The sequence below is a fragment of the Dendrobium catenatum genome, unplaced genomic scaffold (assembly GCF_001605985.2).
Source record: "Dendrobium catenatum unplaced genomic scaffold, ASM160598v2 fragScaff_scaffold_1593, whole genome shotgun sequence".
NCBI classification, from domain to species: Eukaryota; Viridiplantae; Streptophyta; class Magnoliopsida; order Asparagales; family Orchidaceae; genus Dendrobium; species Dendrobium catenatum.
In genome coordinates this window covers 188,785-213,102 of record NW_021320055.1, presented here as the reverse complement: position 1 = coordinate 213,102, position 24,318 = coordinate 188,785, and the positions used below count along the sequence as shown (strand labels likewise).

Here is a 24,318-nt window from a genome sequence, read left to right as displayed (position 1 = left end):
ATTTGAATCCAGAAGCTTGAGGCGAACGTCCTGTAGAAAGCTTGTAAACTGCTCGGCTATTTGAGCTGCACTTCGGTTTGCACACTTAGGTAGAACAACCACATCCACGGTGTGATTGTGTGCCTTTGTGTACACAATATAGAAAGGTGAAGTACCCATAGAACGGTTTGGCATGCTGTTATAAGCAAATTCAGCCTGACTAAGTAGCTCATCCCACTGATTCGGGTGTTCTTGTACCAAACATCTCAGCATGTTGCCTAGTGTGCGGTTTACCACTTCCGTCTGACCATCGGATTGTGGATGATATGCCGAACTTAAGTTGATGTCGGTTTGAAGGCGCTTCCACAACTCACGCCAAAAATGGCTAACAAACTTAACATCACGATCGGACGTTAAGCTTCGTGGTATGCTGTGTAAACGAACGATTTCTCTAAAGAATAGACGAGCAATATTAAGAGCATCGAATGTCTTCTTGCAAGCAATGAAGTGCGCCATTTTGGAGAATCTATCTACAACAACCATGATAGAATCATTACCCTTCTTCGTTCGAGGTAGCCCTAGAATGAAATCTAGACTGAGATCTTCCCATATGGAAGCAGGTACAGGCAGTGGCAAGTATAAACCAGCAGTTTGTCCTCCGCTCTTATAGGATTGGAAAATCGAGCACCTTTCAATGAATTTGGTAACATCCTTTCGCAAATGTGGCCAAAAGAAGCGAAGCTGCAGCTGCTCTATAGTTTTATCTCTTCCCACATGTGCGGCCAATCCCCCGCAATGTATCTCTCGGATCAATTGCTATCGCCACGACGAATCCGGTATACATAAAGCGTGCTGTCTGAACAGGTACCCATGTCTTATGGCATAATTATCCACAGAAGGTTGTTCTAAATAGGCGGCCCACACCTGACTAAAATCCTTATCAGAGGGGTATAATTCCTGAAGGCATTGTAACCCCGTGATCTCAGTTTGCAATTGCACTAATAATGAGGATTGCCGGCTTAATGCATCCTCCACCCTGTTTTGAGAACATGATTTATGCTTAAGAACAAAGGTGAATCGTTGTAAGAACAGGATCCACCTAGCATGCATTCGGTTAAGTGACTTTTGATTGTTTATATACTGTAAAGCCTTATGGTCACTATGAAGCAAAAAATCTTGATGTAATAAGTAATGTTCCCACTATTTGAGAGCTCGAACAACTGCATAGAGCTCTTGCTCATAAACGCTCCACTTCTGCCGAGCCGGGCACAGCTTCTCACTAAAATATTCAACAGGCCTATCTAATTGCATTAGGACGGCACCCACGCCCGTAGCAGAGGCATCTGTTTCAACAACAAAAGGCTTTTCGAAATCGGGTAAAGGGAGAACAGGGGCCGTTGCTAAGGCCATTTTGATAGCTAGGAAACTGTCATTTTGAGACTCGGTCCATACAAATTGTTTGGCCTTCAAACAGTCAGTCAGTGGAGCAGCTAAGACACTGAATCCTTTTATAAATCGTCGATAAAAATTCGCAAGACCATGAAAACTTCGAACGTCAAAAAAAGACTGAGGAGTAGGCCAATCAATAATAGCCTTAACCTTTACCGGATCAACCAGCACACCTTCTGCCGAAATGATGTATCCCAGGAAATAAGTACTGGGTGTGGCGAACTCGCATTTGGATAAGTTTAAGTAGAGTTTGTTGTCCTGCAAAACTTTAAAAACCTGGGCCAAATGTTGCATATGTTCGTCCAGTGTCTTGCTGAAAATTAAAATATCGTCAAAGTATACAACACAAAACTTATTCAAGAATGGTTTTAAAATTTCGTTCATAAGTCTCATAAAGGTAGGCAGAGCATTGCAAAGCCCAAAGGGCATAACCTTCCATTCATACAAGCCTTGGCGAGTCTTGAATGCTATTTTCCACTCGTCTCCAGGCCGGATGCGAATATGGTGATAACCACTACGTAAGTCCAGCTTAGAGAATATAGCAGATCCCGCTAGCTTTTCCAGCAATTAATCAAGGCGAGGAATGGGAAAACGAAATTTAATCGTGATCTTGTTGATAGCTCGGCTATCCATACACATGCGCCATGATCCATCTTTCTTGGGTACTAAAAGCGCGGGAACGGCACAAGGACTCAAACTCGACTGAATTAACTGCTTCTCCAATAACTCATCCACTAGCTGCTGTAGTGTAGAGTGTTCCTTCAGACTTAGCCTATAATGGGGAAAGTTGGGTAGATTGGCTCCCGGTACTAGGTCGATTTGATGTTGTAGGGCACGAAGAGGAGGCAGAGTTGCTGGCAATGTTTCAGGAGCAAGCCCAGAAAATTTCTTCAGCAATTGTTGAACCTCTGGTGACGTCGTAGTAACACTTGGAGTACTTTGCTCCTTAATGACCAAAGCTAACATTGAGGAGTTTTCCTTCCCCGCATTTACCAATGCCGCTCCCGACACCATATGCATAATGGCCACCTTATTTTTTTGAGACTCATGGCAGTCAACTGGGTATGGAACCAGCTTGAGTCTTCTTCCCTTCCAATGAAACGAATACGAATTGGCCCTACCGTCATAGATGACTCCAACATCAAATTGCCAAGGTCACCCAAGTATAATATGGCACACATCCATATCGAGTACATCGCAAAGCACCTCACAGACATAGTGCTTACTGATTGAAAATGTTATCCTGCACAAGTCCGTCACTACGATGTACATTCCTTTCTTAACCCAACTTATATTATAGGGATGGGAATTTTTGGTGGTCTTGAGCTGCAATGCCTGGACAACGGAGCGAGCAATGACGTTCTCAGTGCACCCACTATCAATGAGTAGGTCGCAGACTTTGCCATTGACAGTACATCTCGTCTTAAAAACTATATTTCGCTGTGAATTTTGTTGCTGTCGTGGTGCTAATAAGATTTTCTCCATGACACACACCAATGGTTCTCCAGAATCAGGAGTGATTTCCTCCTCCAGCTCGGCATTGGGTTCTTCATTTTCATTTTGCGGCTCCTCGTTTTCAGGATAAGCTAATTGTAACTGTGGCCGACTTGGACACTCATTCGACTTGTGCCCAACTTGGAAACACCTGAAATATTTGATAGTGTTCGGCTTAGCATAGGGATTATCCCGGAGAGGTGGTTTCCATCTAGGCTGCACTTTAGGATCATAAGTCGCTCCTGGAAGACCACTCGGTCCTGCAGCTGGCGATGTGGCTGGAGCATTAGACCCCGCAGGCGTTAACTTCCCTTGTGTGTTGCTGCTTCTAACATTCTCCAAATGATGGTCTGTAGCTAGCCGGCTTCCTGAATATGGTTTATAAGCTCGGTTCAGCTGAATTTCAGCCCCCCCTTTCAATCGACAAGCAACATACTTCACTTGCTTATCCGGCGAAATGTCCATGTACTCAAAGAACGTTTCTACAGATCTCTCCCAGTCTAAGTAATCCTCAATGTGGAGTCGGCCGTCAAAGAACGGAATATCGAGCTTCACTCGGAATACTCCTTGTGACAGGCGATTGAATTCACCACAACATCGTCGATGGAACGCAGCCGGTATCTGATCTTCCTCCGACTCAGATGGTGCATCGACATTAAGCGGTTCTTGCTCATCTTCTTCTGAATCGGTCAGCTCCGAACTGGGATGAAGTCGTCTCCGATCAGGAATGCGTCCGTGTTCTCTTCTACACGGATCCGTCACAGTCGGTGCGTGCGGTCGTTGGCGGCGCGTCCCCTCCATTTCAGCTCGAATAGCCTGAAACTCCCTACGCATATCCATGGACAATCGAAAAAGGTCATTAGAAATTTCATCTAACCTTTGATTAAGGTTGTCATGAAGTTCCCACAGAGTGTCAAGGTTGCGAACTCCGTCGCCAACCCATCGCCTGCTACTCTCCGCCATTTGCCCCCAAGCAACCGAACTCTGATACCAAAACTGGTGTAGGGTATCTGTGGGAGAAAGGTAGAACAGCAAAACGAATAGAACAGTAACTCAAGGAACCAAATTGGCTATGTAATTAGCTTCTATATTCTTTTTCTATCTTCCCCTCTTCTCCTTTTACACTATATAAGCAGAATAAAGCTATAGCCCAAAAGGGCTAACTGTACGGAAATTAACAGAAAGGGCAAAACAAAAGTAGTGGAGCATAGCTACTGAGCAAATAACGGTAATAAACTAAGCATAAAGACTAGTGCATAAAAGGGGTAGAGTATTCCTTAGCTTATGATGTTCCGCATCAAATTGTCTCTCTAGGAAAACTTAGTTTTTGCAAGTCTCTAATGAGAATCAAATAATGTTCTCAAATTATGTAAAACTATCTCCTTTAATTATAAGAAAAGGAGGATTTTATATCTTCTATTATTTATTTAATTCATTCTACTAGATTAGGTCCGATGATTGTTCTCCTTTTTTACATTTTCACATTGTTTTTATATTTCATAATTTTTTATCTATGTATGTAGAATTTTTATACAAAATTTGGATAATAAATATACATTTTTCGTCTATAATGATTAATTTTAATATATTTTGTAGGATAATATCTTAAAATAAAATTTAAAAATAAATAAAAATTAACCTTTTTTTTTTTTGGAGTGAAAAACTAAACTTCAAAGCCCAATTTGCTGAGATGGTTGTCCACCTCAATACCCAAAGAACTATTCGCTAAACATGTTAATCCAAATGGGCTGCGAAGTGGCGAACATGCGTTGCTGCTCGGCTGCTCCCGATCCCCGAACTCCACGTTCTGCAACACGTGTTCCACCATTACCAATTCCCATTACCCAACCTTCCAATCTCTATAACTAGACCCTCCCTCCATTCTCTTCCTGTATCAAAGCAAAAACCTTTCTTCTACCTTTCTCAGATTCTAATCGCTGCGCAATGGAAACTGTCACAGCCCCGTCTACCACCTACCTCCAAGGCGAAAACCCACCACAAACAGTGGAAGAACAAGAGCACCATGAGAAGAAGCCTGTCATGAAGAAAGTAAAAGACAAGGTGAAGAAGATAAAGAATGCCATCACCAAGAAATCACATGGCCATGGGGACGAAGGCGTTGATGATGATACTTACCACCAACACGGCGACTTGGATGAAGGAGACGATGGGTTCGTGGAGGACGATGAGATGTCGGACGACCCTGAAGTCCATGGCGCCCCAAGTGCGCGCGTGCTCTTTTCCATATTTATATGTTTACACATCTTTACTTTGCTTGCTCTGTTTTGAACTAATTTGTATGCTTTGCTAGTGTATGAGAGCTCGGCTATTGGTATGAGAACCGGAGGGAAGGAGATGTTGGGAGGAAGAGGAGGCGGTGGTGCTGGTTTGGGTTTGAGCACGACGAAGTTTGATGAGGATCCAGACGCACCGAGGACTGAAACTGATACGATTACAAGAGGTGGACTCAGGCGAGGTTTGTCATTAATTTATCATTATTTTTTTAATTGCAAGTGTCGGACTTTCTTCAATTCATCAAGTTAATGAAATTTATGTCTGTTTGAATGCTGATTCCTGTGATAGATTGAAATTCATATATATAAATTTGAATAAAAAAAGAGTTTTTTTTTTTTTATAAGGTAACGATTTCTGTGGCTAAACAGGTGGCGAAGAGGTTGACGTGTCGCCGGAGCTCAGCCGCTCCTTGGAGGCGATGACCATCTCCGCCCAGAACGACAGAGGAGAAACGGAGCTTCCCAAAGACCAAAACAGCAGCTACACCAGCATGGTCTCGTCGGCAGCTTCCAAGGTGTATGGATTAGTGGCCGATGCAGGGTCGGCGGTGATCTCAAAAGTAAAACCTGAAGCTAGAAAGGACGTTGAAGATGACGCGGTGGAGAAACAGGATAAGGGGCTTTCGATAAAGGAGTATATAACGGAGAAGCTGACGCCAGGGGAGGACGAGAAGGCTCTTTCGGAGTTGATAACGGAGGCTGGACAGATGAGGACGAATGAGGCAGTGGAGGCGCCGCCGGCGACAGAGAAGTCGGGCTTCGGCGAGGGTGGAAGTGGGGCGGGTGTGATGGAAAGACTTAAAGAGACCGTTACTTCGCTTCTCGGAGGTGGCGACCGTTCTCCTAAATCGTCGGCGAGCGAAGCTCACAGCAAAGGTGAGTCTTTTAACATTTGATTGAACAAAATTTTTAATTGATTGAGTTTACTGATTCGTGTGCTATGTCACAGTGGCGCAGGACAACAAAGACGTTTGTCATTGATGATCTGAATAAATCAGCCAAGCGAACGATCTTTAGTGAAGAATTGCCGTTTTCGTAGCACTGATTGAAAATGCTGTACTGGACTGTTTTTTTTTTGGTTCACCTGTTTGATATTGTGGATTTTGTTTCTCATTTATTTGTTTGCGCTGTTCTTGTTGGATTGTTTGGCCCATGATTCGTGTGGCTCTTAAGCGAGTTTGCTTTTCATAAATAATACTTGTTGGTAATATAAATTTCTTTGGAGAAATTTTAAATTCATTTTCTTACTAGATCATTTTCTCCAAGTAATTGATGCTCTTAGGCATCTCCAACCGAAAAATTCATTTTTCACTCTAAAATGTAGTGAAATTTCAAAATGTAGTCATTCTTCTTCAATCAAACGCAATTTCTTCTTCTTTCACGGTCTTCCTGCGAAGATAATTATCTTTGGCACATTTTCCCCCTCTTTCTTGCACTTCTTCGACAAATCAGGTAGTGAATTTTTTTGGGTAGGTGAACAGTTCAACGTCAATATTGGTGTCGCATTGTTCACGTACGATTTGGAGTTCGAAAGGAGCAAATGGCGGACGACATACGGTGCTATTGAGTTCTGATACGTCATCACAAAATTAGCTTGATCAGGCACGAATCTCGAGGCAAAAATTAGTTGGAGACTTCAAAAATTAAATCCGGGGGCATCCGAACTCCGATTTCAACGAGCTTACAGTCAAACTGAGCGTCTCGGAAATACGAATCCAACAACACCATTATTTGTACATTATGATCAAATATGATCAATGTTCTTTGATTTTCTTCCTGATTTTTCTTTTACCCGTTTTACTCTTATATGTATGATAGTTATCTTGGCTAGCTACCACTATACTTGAAATACAAATATAAAAAAATTCTAGATGATGAAACTCTTATCTTTAAAATTTTCTAGTTGGCTTAAATTTTTTTACTTGCTGGCTAACTTGAGCTGCTTTAATAAAAAAATTGCTTAATAGTCTTGAGCTAATAGGTTTGTTTGAGTCATATATTTTCTCCTCTACTAGCTCAACTTCTTAGAAATTCTCTTATAATTTCTTCCTAAAATATTAGTACTACATAAAGTAGTTAAAAAATTTTAATTTTTGAACGAAAAAGCTGCTTTAAAAAGCTGTAAGAAAGTCATTCTAAATGAAGCCTAAGTTTTTCTAAGAGACATCTATCATAATTACAAGTAGTTCTTCTAATGTGACACATAACACTACTTCTCTTAATAAATTATAAATACCAAAAAAAAGAAAAACTTTGAATAGTTTGAAGTTCTTAAAAAAAAAAAAAAAAACAAAGCAAAATCATTCAAAATATAGAAAATATATATGATCTGGGCAATACTTGATATCACATCATTGGTGCAAAAAGCTTATCTTAATAATCATGAACATACCCTTACTAATTAAGGCTTCGTTTGGGACAATTTTTTTACTACTTAAAACAGCTTTCTAGTACAAAAATTTTTGTACTAAAAAGCTGCTTCAAGAAGCAATGAGAAAACTATCCCAAACAAATCCTAAGAGTCTAGTTGGAATGATTGCAACATTTTATAAAGTTAGATGTGAAATTATTGTGAGAAAACTATCCCAAATTTTTTCTCTTCTCCCAATAAATAGAGTTAGTAAGAAATGAAATTTTTTTAGCTTGGGAATGATAACAAAAATTATACAAAAGCTCCTAAACCTAATAAATCTCTAACAAAAGTCCCAAACTATAAATTCACATTATAACATAAACATTCACATCTATTTCCCTCAACTAAACCTGCATTAAATTTATTTTCTAAAAAGCTAAATCAAGTCAATTAAACTAAGCTAACCTCAGCTCTCCCACCATCCCACAGATCTAGATAACTTTTTATTTCACTATAAGTTCCAGATCACATTTCCATATCATAAAATAATCATCTATGTTGATTTCAAGCCATTGAGAAACAGATTTCTTATATGCGAATTTAAGGCTTTGTTTGGGATGACTTTCTTATTGCTTCTTAAAATGATTTTTTAGTACAAAAATTTTAATTTTTATACTAGAAAGCTGCTTTAAGAAGCAATAAGAAAGCCGTCTGATGTGGGGGGATATCGTTGGATCGTTGGAAGAAGATAATGCTTGAAGGATTTCCAAAGAACAAAAGAACAAACCAAGCACTAAGCTTCAATTCATATAATATTCATCAATACTCCTTCCTTACATTATACTATATATAATCCTTAAGCGAAGAAACCTAGATAAACCTAGAGAAATTAGAAGATTCTAGAAAACATAAAACAAATTTGAAACAAACTACATAAGATATCCTAAGCAACCTTTTAAGCTACAATGCTCTGCATCACCGTCCCAAACGAAGCATGTGCTCAACGGTCCAAAACATATAAATAAATAAAACAACTTATATAGTTTAATTTAACACTTAAACCAACTATCAAATGTCAAGATGAATTCATTGTATTAACCAAAACACCAAATCAGATTGTGGCTGGCAGACTTGTCTTCTGCTACAAGAATATAGATGCATTAATCAACCTAAAACTGATGGATTCGCGACATGGCCAAAGAACAAAATAACACCTGTTACATCTTCTCGAAGAACAAACATGAAAGGATGATCAGCAACAAAGCTCACCGGCGGAATGTAACACATCAACATAACTGTTACAGCTGTTGCAGCTGCTGCTACCGTACCCTCTTCATCCACCTCAATAGCAGCTTTATGGTGAATACTTGATACACAAAGCCTTGCTGATTCCAAGCACATTCCGCTCAAATCCGCAGCTGACCAACTGAAAAGGCTTTTTAGGCCAAGATTTGATAGTACATCAGTAGTTTCAAAGCTGAATGAGATCTTAAACTTTGGAACCATGAAGCTTTGAACATCAACTCTATTGTAAGGAACGTGTTCGTTGATGAAATTTGGATCAGAAACAGCTCTGTTGATAAGATCTTGAAGTCCGTTAATCTCGTTTGGAAGAAAAAGCAGCAAGGAAAAGCTTCTGTTTCCTTGGTTGTTCTCTTGTTGCTTATATGGGAGTTTGAGGACTTCGAATCCATCATAAGATGAGATAAATTGTTTTTTTCTGCTGCTCATGAAGGGTACTTGTATGGTGCTGCCATCTAAGAGATAGAAATTGTTATTTTGGGTCATTGAGCGATCAAATTTCTCTTGCCACTTTCCTTTGAAGTGGAGGGCATTGGCAAGGATTAACCTGGTTGTGTTGTCAACTGTGCCATCAAGAATTAGATTTTTTATGACCCCATTCGTCTTTTCTTCAATCCAATCATTTATTTTCTTTTGTTCGAGTGTAGCCTTGTACATCATGAAAGTAGAAATCAATTGAATTATCAACTTTAAAACATGGAATTTACTGAATTTCATAAAACAACAACAACAACAACATCAAGCGGGACGCCCTAGCATTAACACAATTTCTTAAAGGATTCATGTCATTATTGTTCGACAAGTTTTACGCTGGCTGTCGACTACCTAACGCAACCCTCCACTTTTCTCATCCAGGACTGAATTTCATGAGGAAAGAAAAACAAAGAATGACATCAGTACAAATAGATGAACATTTTAAAAGGAAAAGAATAATTTAAAGAAGCTCAAGTTGATCGAACATTGCAAATAGATGAAACATTTGGTTGTTTTAGCATTATTTTGTTAATAATGTTGTAATATTTTAGCCGAAATACTGAAAAAAGTAGTTTCTTTATGTTTTTTTTCATGACATGTCATTCAAATTTTATTTTAGTCAAAATTCTTCAACGCTGCAGCAACACTTTTATATGTTAGTTCTGCGTGCAATCTGATTATGTTGATCAATCGCATTGTATTGTTGCTTTGGACCTCAATTTAATCTGTTAAGCTCGCTGCAGAGGTTTCTCCCTTTGCTTAGGTTTGGGTGTTTTGCACCTAAAAAAAAAATTCCATACAACGCCTGATGCTGTATTCCCAAGCACCCCGGCATTGCATAGTTTGCTTGGAAAAAGACAGAGAGAGAAACGCTACGGCGCTACTACGCTTTCAAGGAGTGCTATGGCGCACTAGACCCTAGTGATATGGCTCTGTCATGCAGACATGAATAGAGAATGTAGCACCGCAGTGCTCCAACTTAGCAACACGACATTGCAAGCCAACTAAGCAGTTTTTTTTTCTAAATTTTCATTAAGGGTTGTATTCCTTGGTAGTTATATGGAATCTCTTGGTTAGTTCTAAAGTGAGAACGGTGCAAGAGAGAAGAGAGACAAGATGAGAGTAAGAGTGTTGACCCCCTATACCTCAAACCACGCGAGAAAGAACCCCAATTGGTGAATAAAGCATTACGCACCTTGGTGCCATGCGTCACTTGAAGGGTCAAATGACTTCCGATTGCCAAACGGATGGTGTCGTTGCGATCAGGACGTCGAATTCTGCTAGGTCGAAGCCCCTCGCAATCGAATCCGACAAGATCGATCAAAAAGGATGACCGACACCCGAAATTAAAGCGCAAGGCCAATCAAACGATATCGGATCGACAAACGAACAGTGTCATTGCGTCCGGAACGTCGTCGACATTAAGAATATAAATTTTATTTGATTAAATTGGATCGTTTGAGGTGATGTCGCAATTTTCAAAGGCGGTTCAAATATGTTGCGAAGGCACGCATTACAAGGAAAATTAGCCTCGTCGGAAACCAAATGATGTCGGATCGACAAACGGATAGCGCCATTGCGTCCGGAACGTTGTCAACCTCTGAAAAATGTATTTTGTTATTCAATTTAAGTATTCATGATGGTGGCACGAATCTCGAGGCAAAACATGCATTTTGAGGAAAATGAGATCTCGGCGATGCTCAAATGACGTCCGATCGCAAGACGGACAGCACCGTTGCGACCGGGACGTCGGCAATACCCTAAATGCATTATCAATTTATCCAATTTTGATATTCGATGAGATCGACACGTTAAGCGAAGCACGCAAACCAAGAAAATTGCACGCTAATCAAGGCAATTTAACTTTGCTAATGCAGTCCTGTCATTTCAAAATTAAGGCGTTGAGGGGAATTTTTATTGGGTCAGATAACCTTGCTGATCCCTTGCTTGGCATTCCTCCCCAACCTCCCAACCCAGCCATTAATTCCAAAGCCACGACCAAACTTCTATCCCAATAACTCGTCTCCTCCAGCAGCTCTCCTCCAGTTGCTTCCCTCTGTTGTCTCAAACTCCAAATACCCACAGCAACCTTCTCAGCTCCACGCCAAACTTGTATTCAAGTTACTGTGTGGAGCTGTACTACCTTCACCTCCCTGTATCTTCAAAACCCGCCTCCTCTGTAAACCAAACTAAAAAAAATAAATTTTAGTTATTTACCTTTAGGAGAACATCACAAAATTAACTCCAAGCTTACAAGATAATCAACCGCAATGCTACGAGGGTCACGACTCGAAGGCTCTACAAATAAGAATATTCTTGAATACGCCAAAGTATGAAACATAAGGTTTACAAATCCAAGCTTAAATACATCAATATAGAAATATATTGAATATTCTTAATCAAGTCTAATTGATAATATAGCAATTCAAACATCAAACACAAATAAGACTTCCTCCCAATGTAAGCTATAAAATCTCCATCCAACATAACTAGTTAAACGATGGAAGAAATCATAATTATATTTGATAAATATAAAGAAGAAAATAAAAGAGATGGAGGGTAGAAGATATAATGAAAAAGCTTATTATTGAAGGAGAATAAAAAGATTTTGAAGACGACGCTTGCTGATTTTAGGTTTGGCGAATGCGAGGAGGGCTTTTGGTGGCTATGAGAGGGCGAATTATTGCGTCCGGTCACCTGATGTCCGGACAACCAATCCAGATGCGCAACGTCACCCAAATACACTGGGCCCGAGTATATTTTGCTGACGTGACGCGTCTGGATTGGTGTCCGGATGAATCCGGACACTGAAGGCAATAATTTTCCCTGCGAGAGAGGCTAGAGAAGGTTTAGAATGATATTACAAGAAATCTCTCTTTTCTCTATCCGCTCTTGCTCTATCTCCATTTCTCATATATAGGGTATGATGAAAATCTTTTTATAATAAATGCATAGCTTTGTAACTCTAATTTTATAAAAAATCGAGTTGTTATTGATTGGGAATTACAACCCATTTAACTTGATTCACATCAAATCATCAAATAAATTAAGCTAATTAATACATTATATAAAATTTGAATTAAAGTAATAATGCAAAATACAATATTGATTAAATGAAGATAATTATGCTGATTGTATATTATGATTAATTAAATTTTGAATTTGTCTTAAATAATGCAAATTGATTTGGTTATATCTATAGTAAAATAAGGCATATTATATCATATGATATGTAATGCATATTATAATCTTGAGATTAATTTTTATTAACTATCAAATATTCTTATTTTAATAAAAATTATCTTCTTATATTTTAAAAATAAATCCAATCACACGATACTTCATCAAATTTGAATTTTAATTGATCATATAGGACAAATTTTATTTGTACATTATGATCAAATATGATCAATGTTCTTTGATTTTCTTCCTGATTTTACTTTTACCCATTTTACTCTTATATGTGTGATAGTTATCTTGGCTACCACTATACTTGAAATACAAATATAAAAAAACTCTAGATGATGAAATCTTATCTTTAAAATTTTCTAATTGGCTTAAATTTTTTTACTTTCTGGCTAACTTGAGCTGTTTTAATAACAAAATTGCTTAATAGTCTTGAGCTAATAGCTTTGTTTGAGTCATATATTTTCTCCTTGACCAGCTCAATTTCTTAGAAATTCTCTTATAATTTCTTCCTAAAACATTAGTACACAAACCTATACAAATCTACATTAAATATTATTAGCTCAAACCCAATTATATGTGTTGGCATCACTTCCAAATGTACCTCAAACACTCAAATTTTTTAAACATCATCTATTCTTTCTAAGGCTTCGTTTGGGATGGCTTTCTTAGCACTACATAAATTAGTTAAAAATTTTTAATTTTTGAACTAAAAAGTTGCTTTAAGAAGCAATGAGAAAGTCATTCTAAACGAAGCCTAAATTTTTCTAAGAGATGTCTATCACAATTACATGTAGTTCTTCCAATGTGACATAGAACAAATAAGAACTTTTTAGGGTTTGTAGTTGCTAGACGGTTATTCTAGCATTAACCCTGGATTACTCCAATTGCACCTGGTTCACTCAATATTTAACTCATAGATTAGAACTATTTTCCAACCACACTAGGTTCGGTATACTTTTAGCTTCATAAATTCTCCTAGTGATGGATTTAGATCTCTCTCTCTCTCTCTCTCTCTCTCTCTCTCTCTCTCTCTCTCTGTATTAGTCCTGTTGTATTGAATCATCCTAAAGTGTATATGACCAATATTAATATCTGTATTCTTGTTTTTTTCTTGAGGGATGAATTAATTTCACATTGTAAAGTTCAATAAATGACTATATTTTAAGCAACTCTTCATTTTCCCAATTCTACTTCTTTTAATAAATTATAAATACCAGAAAAAAAATTGTATAGTTTGAAGTTCTTAAAAAAAAAAATAACAAAATCATTCAAAATATAGAAAATATAAAAAAGAGAGAGATAACTTCATGATATTATGAACATTCTCTCAATCATGTCGTTTGATCATCGAGAGAGAGAGAGAGAGTTTAATTTGAGTAACCAAAATCATCACCTACTTATCTTTTCCTACTAGCGATCATTATCAAGGCTTGGCCTTCCATATTTAAAATGAGATGTCTTTAGTGTATGCCGCTTTATGATCTGGGCAATATTTGCTATCACATCATTGGTGCAAAAAGCTTATCTTAATAATGATAGCGCACTCAACCATCTGGGCTAACTCAGCCACGTTCCCCAACGACTCACGCTGCTACAGCCGCCTCCATCTCCTCTGTCTTGCCAGATTGCCTCCAATGGATTGCCAAAAAGCATCATTACATTCTCTCCTACTCTATATAATACATATCCTGTAACAGTGAAACTCACGAATTCAATACAACAGTATTTCACATGTTCTACTTTCTTCTTCTTCTTCCTTAAACTTCTTTGCAGGGCTTTCTTCTTGGTATCAGAGCACTTTGAGCCTCACCATCAATGGCTGAACAAGATTCGTCAGCAACCACACCTCCGGTCTCCTCAGCGGCAATACCGCCGATATCCTCAATCTCAGCCTCCATGATTGAGTTTGTCATACCCCCTCCTCTTAAGTTTCTCATGTCCAACTTGAAATCCATTGTTAACCTACAGCTCAACAATGAGAATTACGCTATTTGGAGCCTGCAAATATACAAACTGTTTGCAGCCAATGATTTTGAGGAATACTTAACGAGAAGTTTAACTCACCCCGACAAGCCTGAAGACCATGCTGATAGTCGGCTTCGGAGGCTTATTGACCAGAACCTCATCTCTGCATTGTTGTCCACAATTTCTCCCTCAGTATTACCCTACATTCTTCACCTCTCAAGTACCTGCGAAATCTGGGCGACTCTATCCAACCGGCTTCAGCCCACCAATCGTTCAAGGGTAATCCAGCTGAAGAGCGAACTACATAATGTTCAAATGAAGGACAACACTATGAATTAATATCTCGCCCATATCAAGACTCTGGTGGATAATATAGCTGCAGCCGGATCACACATCGACTCGGAGGGCATTCTCATGTATATCTTCAATGGACTGCCTCACGCCTATAATGCCTTCAAGAATGCGATTCGGACCTCTCAACTTCCCATCAGTCTCGACGTCCTCTATTCGCTCTTGTGCAGCGAAGAAATCAACATTCAAAATCAAATACAGCGCGAGACAAATCACTCCTCTGAACACACGGCCTTATACTCTAATAACCGTGGTAGAAGAAACTACAGAGGCAGAGGAAACTATCGCGGACGCGGGAACTTGCGCTCAGTCATCCCCAACCGACCACCAGAGACGAGCAATAACGTCCGCCCGATCTGCCAAATCTACGGAAAGACTGGTCACACCGCGCTCACATGCTGGCATCACAGTAATCTCCAGTACTCAGCCACTGACTCAACCAAAGCTCTATACTCCCAATCCAATGCCACCGCTACTACCGACTGGGTATTGGACTCCGGTGCCACTTCTCACCTAACTGCAAATGCTCAAGCTCTTCAGCAACCCCAACCTTATTACGGCACTGACTCAGTTTCCATCGCTAATGGTAATTCTCTCCATATCCAAAACCAAGGTCAAGGTATACTGCCACTTCCCAATACCCAACGTAAGCTTCTTCTTCAACAAATTCTTCATGTGCCATCACTTTCCCATAATTTATTATCTATACATAAGATAACCTCCGATAACAACTGTTATGTTTCCTTCAACGCACATGACTTCCTCATTTGGGACCGAACGGACCGCCAAGTTCTGCTTCGTGGACAAGCCCGTGATGGCCTGTACACAATCTCAACATCTGAGCCCTCCCAGCTCGCTCTCACTTCCAAACAATTATCTCTGAATTTGCGGCACGATCGCTTGGATCATCCCAATATTCGCACTATGCAATATTTAGCTAATGTAATTCCCTTTGGTAGTACTCTATCCAGCTCTCTTTTATGCAAACCATGTATCATGGCCAAGCGCCATAATTTACCTTTTGTATTAAGTAAATCAAATGTTACTACCAAATTTGCTCTCATTCACTCTGATGTCTGGGGGCCGTCTCCTACCTCTTCCATGAATGGTTACATATATTTCGTCACCTTTATTGACACATACACAAGATACTGCTGGGTATACTTGATGAACTCTAAAGATCAAACGTTTTCAAAATTCTTACAATTTCACAAAATGGTCACAAACAAATTTAAAACAAACATAATTACATTTCCTCCGACAATGGTGGTGAATTCACCAACCACTCCTTTCGCAGCTTCTCGCAGAACAGGGTATTACACATCAACTTACCTGACCAAAAGCACCAGAGCAAAACGGATTACCCGAACACAAAAATCGCCACCTCATTGAAACAACCCGCACACTTCTTCAAGCTGCTTACCTACCATCTACCTTTTGGGCCGAAGCTCTAACCACTTCAAATTATCTAATTAATGGTCTCCCCACCAGTGTCAACAACTATCAAATTCCATTTCACCGTCTCCATGGCCACCTACCCTCCTACGACCACCTCAAAAAATTTGGTTGCCTGTGCTTCCCGTGGTTACACTCTCTAACCTCAAACAAACTCCAACCCCAATCTCAGGAATGCTTATTCCTCGGATACTCGTCATCTCACAAAGGCTACCATTGCTACAACCTTTCCACCCATAAAATCCACATATCTTGCCATGTTGTTTTTCACGAACAAGTTCTTCCCTTTCAAACCACCCATAAACTTTGTCATGAAGCTTCAGGCAATAACTATCAAGTTGTAGTGATCATTTCAATTGGGAATGAAAATATTGAAGAGCATGAAATCAAGCTTTTCATGCAAATTACAAATTATCTTTGAAAATAAAGAATTTCCAAGCGTGACTCATTTGCAAGGAGCCAGAAGATTGTGAAAAGTAAGGCTTGATTATGAAGCCATGATATGAGGGCTTTGGACCCTTGAGTTGGTGATTGCACAACAAGTTCAAAAATAAAAAATCTGGAATGACGATGTTCCAGATTTTTAATCCAATGCCAGCAAGCAAGTAGAATATCCATGACATGCAAAAGACAACAAATGCATTTGATATTCGTGTAAAGGTAATAACTTGTTCTTGAAGAATAAATGTATAATGGGTATCTACAAATAAATATAGAAGAATTGTGATAAATGCAAAAGCCCTTATATACAACAGAAGATCTGCAATACATATAAGCTCTTTGCAAAGATAGATGTATGTGCCACATGCCACTTATGGGAAGATGCAGAAAGACTTCAGTAAATGCAGTATCCTGAAGTCAATTCTAATCTGTGAAAATACATCTACCTGCCTACTTGTAACAGTGACGGATGTACTATATGAGCTAAAGACCACAACAAAGTGCATGAAGAATACGACAGATACAAGATCCCATGAGCTTCTATTGGAGCCCCCGCTACAAATATTGCATACTATCTATGAATAAATGCCAAAGAACTATAATGAATGCAAGCATCAACAAATCGAAAGGTAGGAGATTCGTTAGTGCACTACAATCCACTTGCATAAAACAACGAGTAGTGCACGACAGTCTACCTGTACAAAACAGCGAACAACTTTATTCAGAAGCTGCTACGCCACATCACCAGATCTGCAACACTTATACAAGCAAACAGAAGGCGTCTACGATTTACAACGTCACGCCACCAGGTTCGCAACTTCTATGCAAGCGGACAGAAGGCCCCTACAAATGCTTTCAAAATACCCCCGCACGAGCACAGTAGTTTGTATACACATATATACACTAAAGGGGTAAAAACAATCAAGAACCCGCATGGGCCCCGACAAGGGTGTTATTGGTACACACGTAACGTCTAGGGATGTTGCGCGGGTTATCAAATTTGAACCCGATCCTCCTAATCAGGTAAAAAGGAGTAGACAGGGTATAATTATAAAATCCCCCCAAACACCAGCATGGGCCCCGACGAGCGTGTTATTAGTACACACGTGACGTCTAGGGATGCTATGTGGGTTAATAAGTGAATTCTTGTTCGAACTCGATCCTTCTATATGGATCAATAGGAATCGACAGGGTTCGAACCTTCAAACAAATACACGGTTGTGACGACCGGTGTATTTGTTTTAATACAATCATATTAGGCCTTCAAGGTCTACAATCAAGAGAATTCACTAATAAAATGCATGAACCACAAGAAACCCGATCATTTATTGACAGCTCAATAGAGTTGACAAGGTTCATCCATAAGATGGAAAATATTTTCAAATGAAAATGACCTCAAACACCCCGATGATGGCCGTGTTGAATGTATATCTTAACCGGAGGGGTTCCCAAACATTTTTAAATGTCTCCCAAATATCTAAGTGCCTATCAAAATCCAAAAATCTCAAAGTCCAAAAAAAAAAGATATTAAAAATCAAATTTCAACCATTCAAATAACTTAAAGCAAAATTCAATCACCCTCCATAATAATTTATCGGGGTGGACAAATTGAAAATACTGCAGCTCACAAAGAGCCAAATGCCTAGTCGAACATATTACTAGGATCTATTCTCAAACAAACTCCTGCCAGTAAGGACGTGGTACGTGTCCTCTAACCAGCAGTTTTGCCGCCAAATGGCACCGCAGGATAAACTGTTATTACCCTAGGCCCTCTGAACCGAGTGGTTTTGCCTCCAAATGGCACCGCAAAATACCGGTTATGGCCAACGCCTATATGTTCCTAATTAGCATCAAATCCTTAAGCTATGAATCAATAAGATATGATCGATAGGGTACAAAGCCCTCTGATAGTTAAGGTGGATTTCAATTTGTCCCCTTAGGCAAATACACATCCTAGGTCTACAAGGTACCCTTGGACGAAGCAACTCATGGCTGCCGACAAGGATCCTTCTGTCAGGTTGGGTCGACTACCTCCTCTGACTAAGCATACCAGGGACAACGATGGCCCGGGACGACGGAACCATGGGATCTTGATCGGGTCTATCATCCATTTCCCCACCATCCGCTTTAAGTGCTAGATGGTGAAAATTTCTATTTTAAATATCCAAACATTGAACTTCTAATTCTCTAACCACTACGGGAAAACACGCGATTACCGGCGGAATTTCCGGCGGAATTAAATTCGTCACAAATTCCGACGGATTTTCCGGCGATTTTCCGACGGAAAATTTTCACCGAGTTTCCGACATATTTCTCGATTCTCTTTCCGACGGATTTTTTTCGTATGCATTTCCGGCGGAATTTCCGGCGGATTTCCAACGAAAATTCAAAATTTAAGTTTTATTTTAATAACTTATTCCTTCCAAAATTTACCTTGGAACTAATTTCATTAAAACTCCCCTCGCCTAAGAAAATGCAATCAAGCGCGGCGGGGAGGCCGGGGCCGAATTTTCGGAGCCTACAAAGAGAGATGAGTGATTTTTACTAATTCTCCTCAATTTTCTTAGTCAATTTATTGGTGTGGTGTGACTCTGTGATTCTTTTCCAGGTTTCTAGTTTTTTCATGTTAAATCTTGGTGTTCTTTCTTTTCCACATTAAATCCCGATGATCACTCCTTCACTGCATTTTCTATTTCTTGCCTATTTCACTACGTGGTTTTACTTCCCCCAACATTATATTGATCACACAGCTGCTCAATGTGATAATTGCTGTATCATATAAAATCAATCAACATAATATATGGTGTTTGAACTCTTATGTATCTTCCAACATGATTTACCTACGTAGAAAAATATGAGATTTCACTTATAAATATTTTTTTAAAGTAAAAGTTAGATTTTTTTGTTTAAATTAAAGCATTTGAACCAATTTCAAAGCTCTTTGAACTTTTAGGTTTGTATAAAGCATTTTTTGGAGTATAAAAAAACATAAGTCCAATGAGATACCAGTAGATATGCGGTAGAAGCAAATACAGAAAATTTTCATGATTTAACATCAAGAATTTATTTGATATAAGTTTTAAAGTAATAAGATTATTAGATCCATCATTGATTTATTTGATTAATAATCAAAGGTACTTTTAAACTTCACAAATCTATTCAAAACCCAACAGTATGTAAGCCTTGGTTTCCTTTTGAACAACTTTGAATATTAATAACCTAAAATTAATAATCGAGCTTAATTTTCATACCGAAGTAAAAAAATAAAATAAAATAATATAGAGCCTCATGTAGGATATTCAAAATGAAATTTTCTGTCAGATTAGGCCTAGTTGCCCTTAAATTTGCATTAAAATTAATGCAATTCATAGATATTAGATGTGGCATTAATCACCGCTCAAATCCAAGAGTAGGTAGTCTAGGTAGGCCCATCATAAAGAGAAATCTCTCAGGATATCCTGACACAATTTTTCTCCTTTAATTTTCATATAAAAAAAAATTAATTCCACAAGTTTGGTCGATCTTCATATTCAAATTCCGATATTCACATCCCTTTATCAAGCTTTGAGAAATAATAAAATATTTATCACTATTTTAATTGAGTAGGAATAAATTCTCTTAAGATGTCATTAATTGTATAGGCTTGCTCCTGTGAAAAACAAATATTTTTATTATTGAGCATGCAAATATTATATTCATCTTTCAAGTTAAGATAATATCTTCATAAAGCACTTAGTTTCTGGAACTAATTTCAAAATCAAACCTATATTTGTTCATCATATGGAGGCATTTTTTCTTAAGTTGATGACTACTAAGCTCTACCCAGAATAGAGGAATTAAATTTTATTTCTTAAAAAAAATGATCTATCTTATCACAAGAGGTTTAGACCATCTCCAATCTCAACCGTCGCAATCAAACGTCTTTTCCTCTGCCATTTGATCGCGGATAGACAGTGCGATGTCAATATTGGCGTTGCACTGTTCATCTGAGCCATTTTTTGGTCTCTACCAAACTTGGGGAAGAAAGGCGCGAGCAACAGTTAGAGGGCAAAATGGCTTTCGATCCGATTGGAGATGAATAACAGCACTTTTTGGTTTCACTATATTTTGGAGTGAAAATTGAGATTTTAGGTTGGAGATGCCCTAATAGCCCAACCGCCGCTAAGACTGAACAAAACGCTATTTACACGCTAGGCACACCTTCAAAATAAAACTTCAAAAGAACCATTTCAAAATCCCATCTCACTTCTTGCTCTGCTTACTAAATCGAGGACCGTTGCCTGCTACTTAGCTCCTACGCCTCAGTGAAGGTTTTGCTTAAATTTTGATTTCTTTTTTCCCTTCCTTCGGCTCTTAAAATAGTTCGTATAAAAAACAACAGATCTAGATTTAAGAGTATAACAGTATTAAAAACTCAATTAAATTGGTTTAGAAAGGGAAGAACTTGTTTTACCTGGTGGGTGAAGTCAACGGACTCCGCAGCTGCATCATAGAAAGATGCAGCGACATTTTGAGGAAAATGAGATCTCGGCGATGCTCAAATGACGTCCGATCGCAAGACGGACAGCACCGTTGCGACCGGGACGTCGGCAATACCCTAAATGCATTATCAATTTATCCAATTTTGATATTCGATGAGATCGACACGTTAAGCGAAGCACGCAAACCAAGAAAATTGCACGCTAATCAAGGCAATTTAACTTTGCTAATGCAGTCCTGTCATTTCAAAATTAAGGCGTTGAGGGGAATTTTTATTGGGTCAGATAACCTTGCTGATCCCTTGCTTGGCATTCCTCCCCAACCTCCCAACCCAGCCATTAATTCCAAAGCCACGACCAAACTTCTATCCCAATAACTCGTCTCCTCCAGCAGCTCTCCTCCAGTTGCTTCCCTCTGTTGTCTCAAACTCCAAATACCCACAGCAACCTTCTCAGCTCCACGCCAAACTTGTATTCAAGTTACTGTGTGGAGCTGTACTACCTTCACCTCCCTGTATCTTCAAAACCCGCCTCCTCTGTAAACCAAACTATTCCACTCTCCTGCTCAAGCACCTTCTACGCCAAAAGCCTGGTCCGTCTCTCTTCTGATCTCCACCTTCAGAAGTCAGACCTCACTCTACCTCGGATGCCTACAGCCTTGTTGATTACGTAAGGGAGGAGCCGCAAGCCATGCATTTGATGAGGCATGTTTACCCGACCAAGAGAATGGAGTTAGCGAAATTTCCAGAGTTATGGGAGGTTAAACAGGCAAAGAGATCACTGCAAAAAGGCTGGATAGTTTGCGATCAGAATGAGGTCATGTCCTCTATGAAGCTTCAAGAGCCTTTAATGACTTGGAAATTAGCTGTCAACCAATAAAAGATATGCAGTAAAGGAACAATGGAGCTCTAGGAATCACTATTAATGCTTCCAAGGCTTCAAATCGCCTTAAGCAGAATGCTAATGAGAAAACAAGGTAAAGTGAAAGAGAAGAATTTGCTGAACAAAACTCCATTGATTTAAGCAGATATAACAGTGAATTTTCTGCTTAGAAAAAGAAGTTGAAAGCTCAAAATTTAAGCGCCAGGCTTATGGGTTTAGAAGATTTTTCTTCAGATGATCAAATTGAAGCAAAGAAAACAAAAAAGAATGATATTAAAAAAAATAGAACTTTTTGTATGCATTATTGTCATTGCCTTCGTCGTCACTTTGTTGCAAAGCTATAAATTTCCTAAACTCAAAACCTCGAGAGCCCATTTCGGAGTTCGTGGCACACCGGAAAACCGTCCATGCACGCCTTTGTTGCGCGTGGTGGGATGGGACCCCGGTGCGGCATCTACGGCGAGGCGGGGTCACTCATAAGTACCCCCGAGTGGGGGGGAAAGCAAAATGCCTTTTTCATAAAAATGCTTTTTAAAACCCATGCACGCCTTTGTTGGCGTGGTGGATGAAAAACAAAAATATCACCGCGGTGTCTCACAAACACCAACCGTGCACGTCTTTGTTGACGTGGCGGGTAGGCGGCCTCTTGGTTTTTCCCCTAAACGGGGGAGATGCCGGGAGGCTGCCGAAATTTGGATCGAAGATCCAAAGACTTGGACAAAATTTGGAGCTTGATTTGATCCATAACTTGAGCATAAAATCAAACTTAATCAAATGAACATTAAAAAAATGAACATTGGAATAAAGTGCAAGAGGACTCAATTTGGGATTGCATTGAACTTGAACTCAAACTTGGACTTGCAAAACATGACTACCAGGACTCAAACTTGAACTTGCAAAGGCTACATGTGACATATAACTTGAGCTTGATACTTGAACTCAAGCAAGAACATGAATTGGGGCCAAATTTGATTGGAACATCAAGTGAACCAAATATAAAAAATTTTGAAACTTGAGGATTGGACTCAAATGAACATTAAATAATTGACTTTAATTTAACTTGGATTAAAGCATAATAGTTAAAATCATCATGAATTTTGTGAATGATAAAATCAAAGATTCATGTATTAATTAATCATATGCTCCAACATGAGATTTTTGGAAAACAAAAATTTTGCAGTTGTCATCTCAATTGAAATGGAGATATCAATGAGCACATAAAAAGAGAATTGTGAAGGATATGGTTTGGTTGCAAAACTATCACATGAGAACTTTGGAGTATGGTAAATGATTTGCAAAACTTTGTCATGAAGCTTCAGGCAATAACTATCAAGTTGTAGTGATCATTTCAATTGGGAATGAAAATATTAAAGAGCATGAAATCAAGCTCTTCATGCAAATTACAAATTATCTTTGAAAATAAAGAATTTCCAAGCGTGACTCATTTGCAAGGAGCCAGAAGATTGTGAAAAGTAAGGCTTGATTATGAAGCCATGATATGAGGGCTTTGGACCCTTGAGTTGGTGATTGCACAACAAGTTCAAAAATAAAAAATCTGGAATGACGATGTTCCAGATTTTTAATCCAATGCCAGCAAGCAAGTAGAATATCCATGACATGCAAAAGACAACAAATGCATTTGATATTCGTGTAAAGGTAATAACTTGTTCTTGAAGAATAAATGTATAATGAGTATCTACAAATAAATATAGAAGAATTGTGATAAATGCAAAAGCCCTTATATACAACAGAAGATCTGCAATACATATAAGCTCTTTGCAAAGATAGATGTATGTGCCACATGCCACTTATGGGAAGATGCAGAAAGACTTCAGTAAATGCAGTATCCTGAAGTCAATTCTAATCTGTGAAAATACATCTACCTGCCTACTTGTAACAGTGACGGATGTACTATATGAGCTAAAGACCACAACAAAGTGCATGAAGAATACGACAGATACAAGATCCCATGAGCTTCTATTGGAGCCCCCGCTACAAATATTGCATACTATCTATGAATAAATGCCAAAGAACTATAATGAATGCAAGCATCAACAAATCGAAAGGTAGGAGATTCGTTAGTGCACTACAATCCACTTGCATAAAACAACGAGTAGTGCACGACAGTCTACCTGTACAAACGGGGTTCGTTGGATTCGTCTCGTCGAGACGCTCGATTTGATTATAAGCATGCCATATTGGGATATCATTT

At 38.9% G+C, this 24,318-nt stretch overlaps 2 protein-coding genes across 2 annotated transcripts in view; one reads left to right on the top strand and one right to left on the bottom strand.

Annotated features, from left to right (window-relative positions):
* The first annotated feature begins 4,846 nt into the window (after positions 1-4,846).
* Positions 4,847-6,451, top strand: LOC110104318 (low-temperature-induced 65 kDa protein-like). The gene is made up of 4 exons (XM_020833369.2): positions 4,847-5,146; positions 5,234-5,398; positions 5,586-6,092; positions 6,166-6,451. Exons 1-4 carry the CDS (start codon positions 4,867-4,869, stop codon positions 6,195-6,197), a joined length of 984 nt encoding a protein of 327 aa, XP_020689028.1. The 5' UTR covers positions 4,847-4,866; the 3' UTR covers positions 6,198-6,451.
* A 2,197-nt stretch (positions 6,452-8,648) lies between these two features.
* The window catches only part of LOC110104282 (serpin-ZX-like), a 24,721-nt gene continuing 9,051 nt past the window's right edge, over positions 8,649-24,318 (bottom strand). Inside the window, exons 2-4 of the mRNA XM_020833308.2 lie at positions 21,515-21,672; positions 21,200-21,272; positions 8,649-9,519 (exon numbers count right to left, since the gene is read on the bottom strand). Of these exons, the coding sequence (XP_020688967.1) occupies positions 8,734-9,519; positions 21,200-21,272; positions 21,515-21,672 (1,017 nt within the window). The 3' untranslated portion in view covers positions 8,649-8,733. The remainder of the gene's footprint in view (positions 9,520-21,199; positions 21,273-21,514; positions 21,673-24,318) is intronic.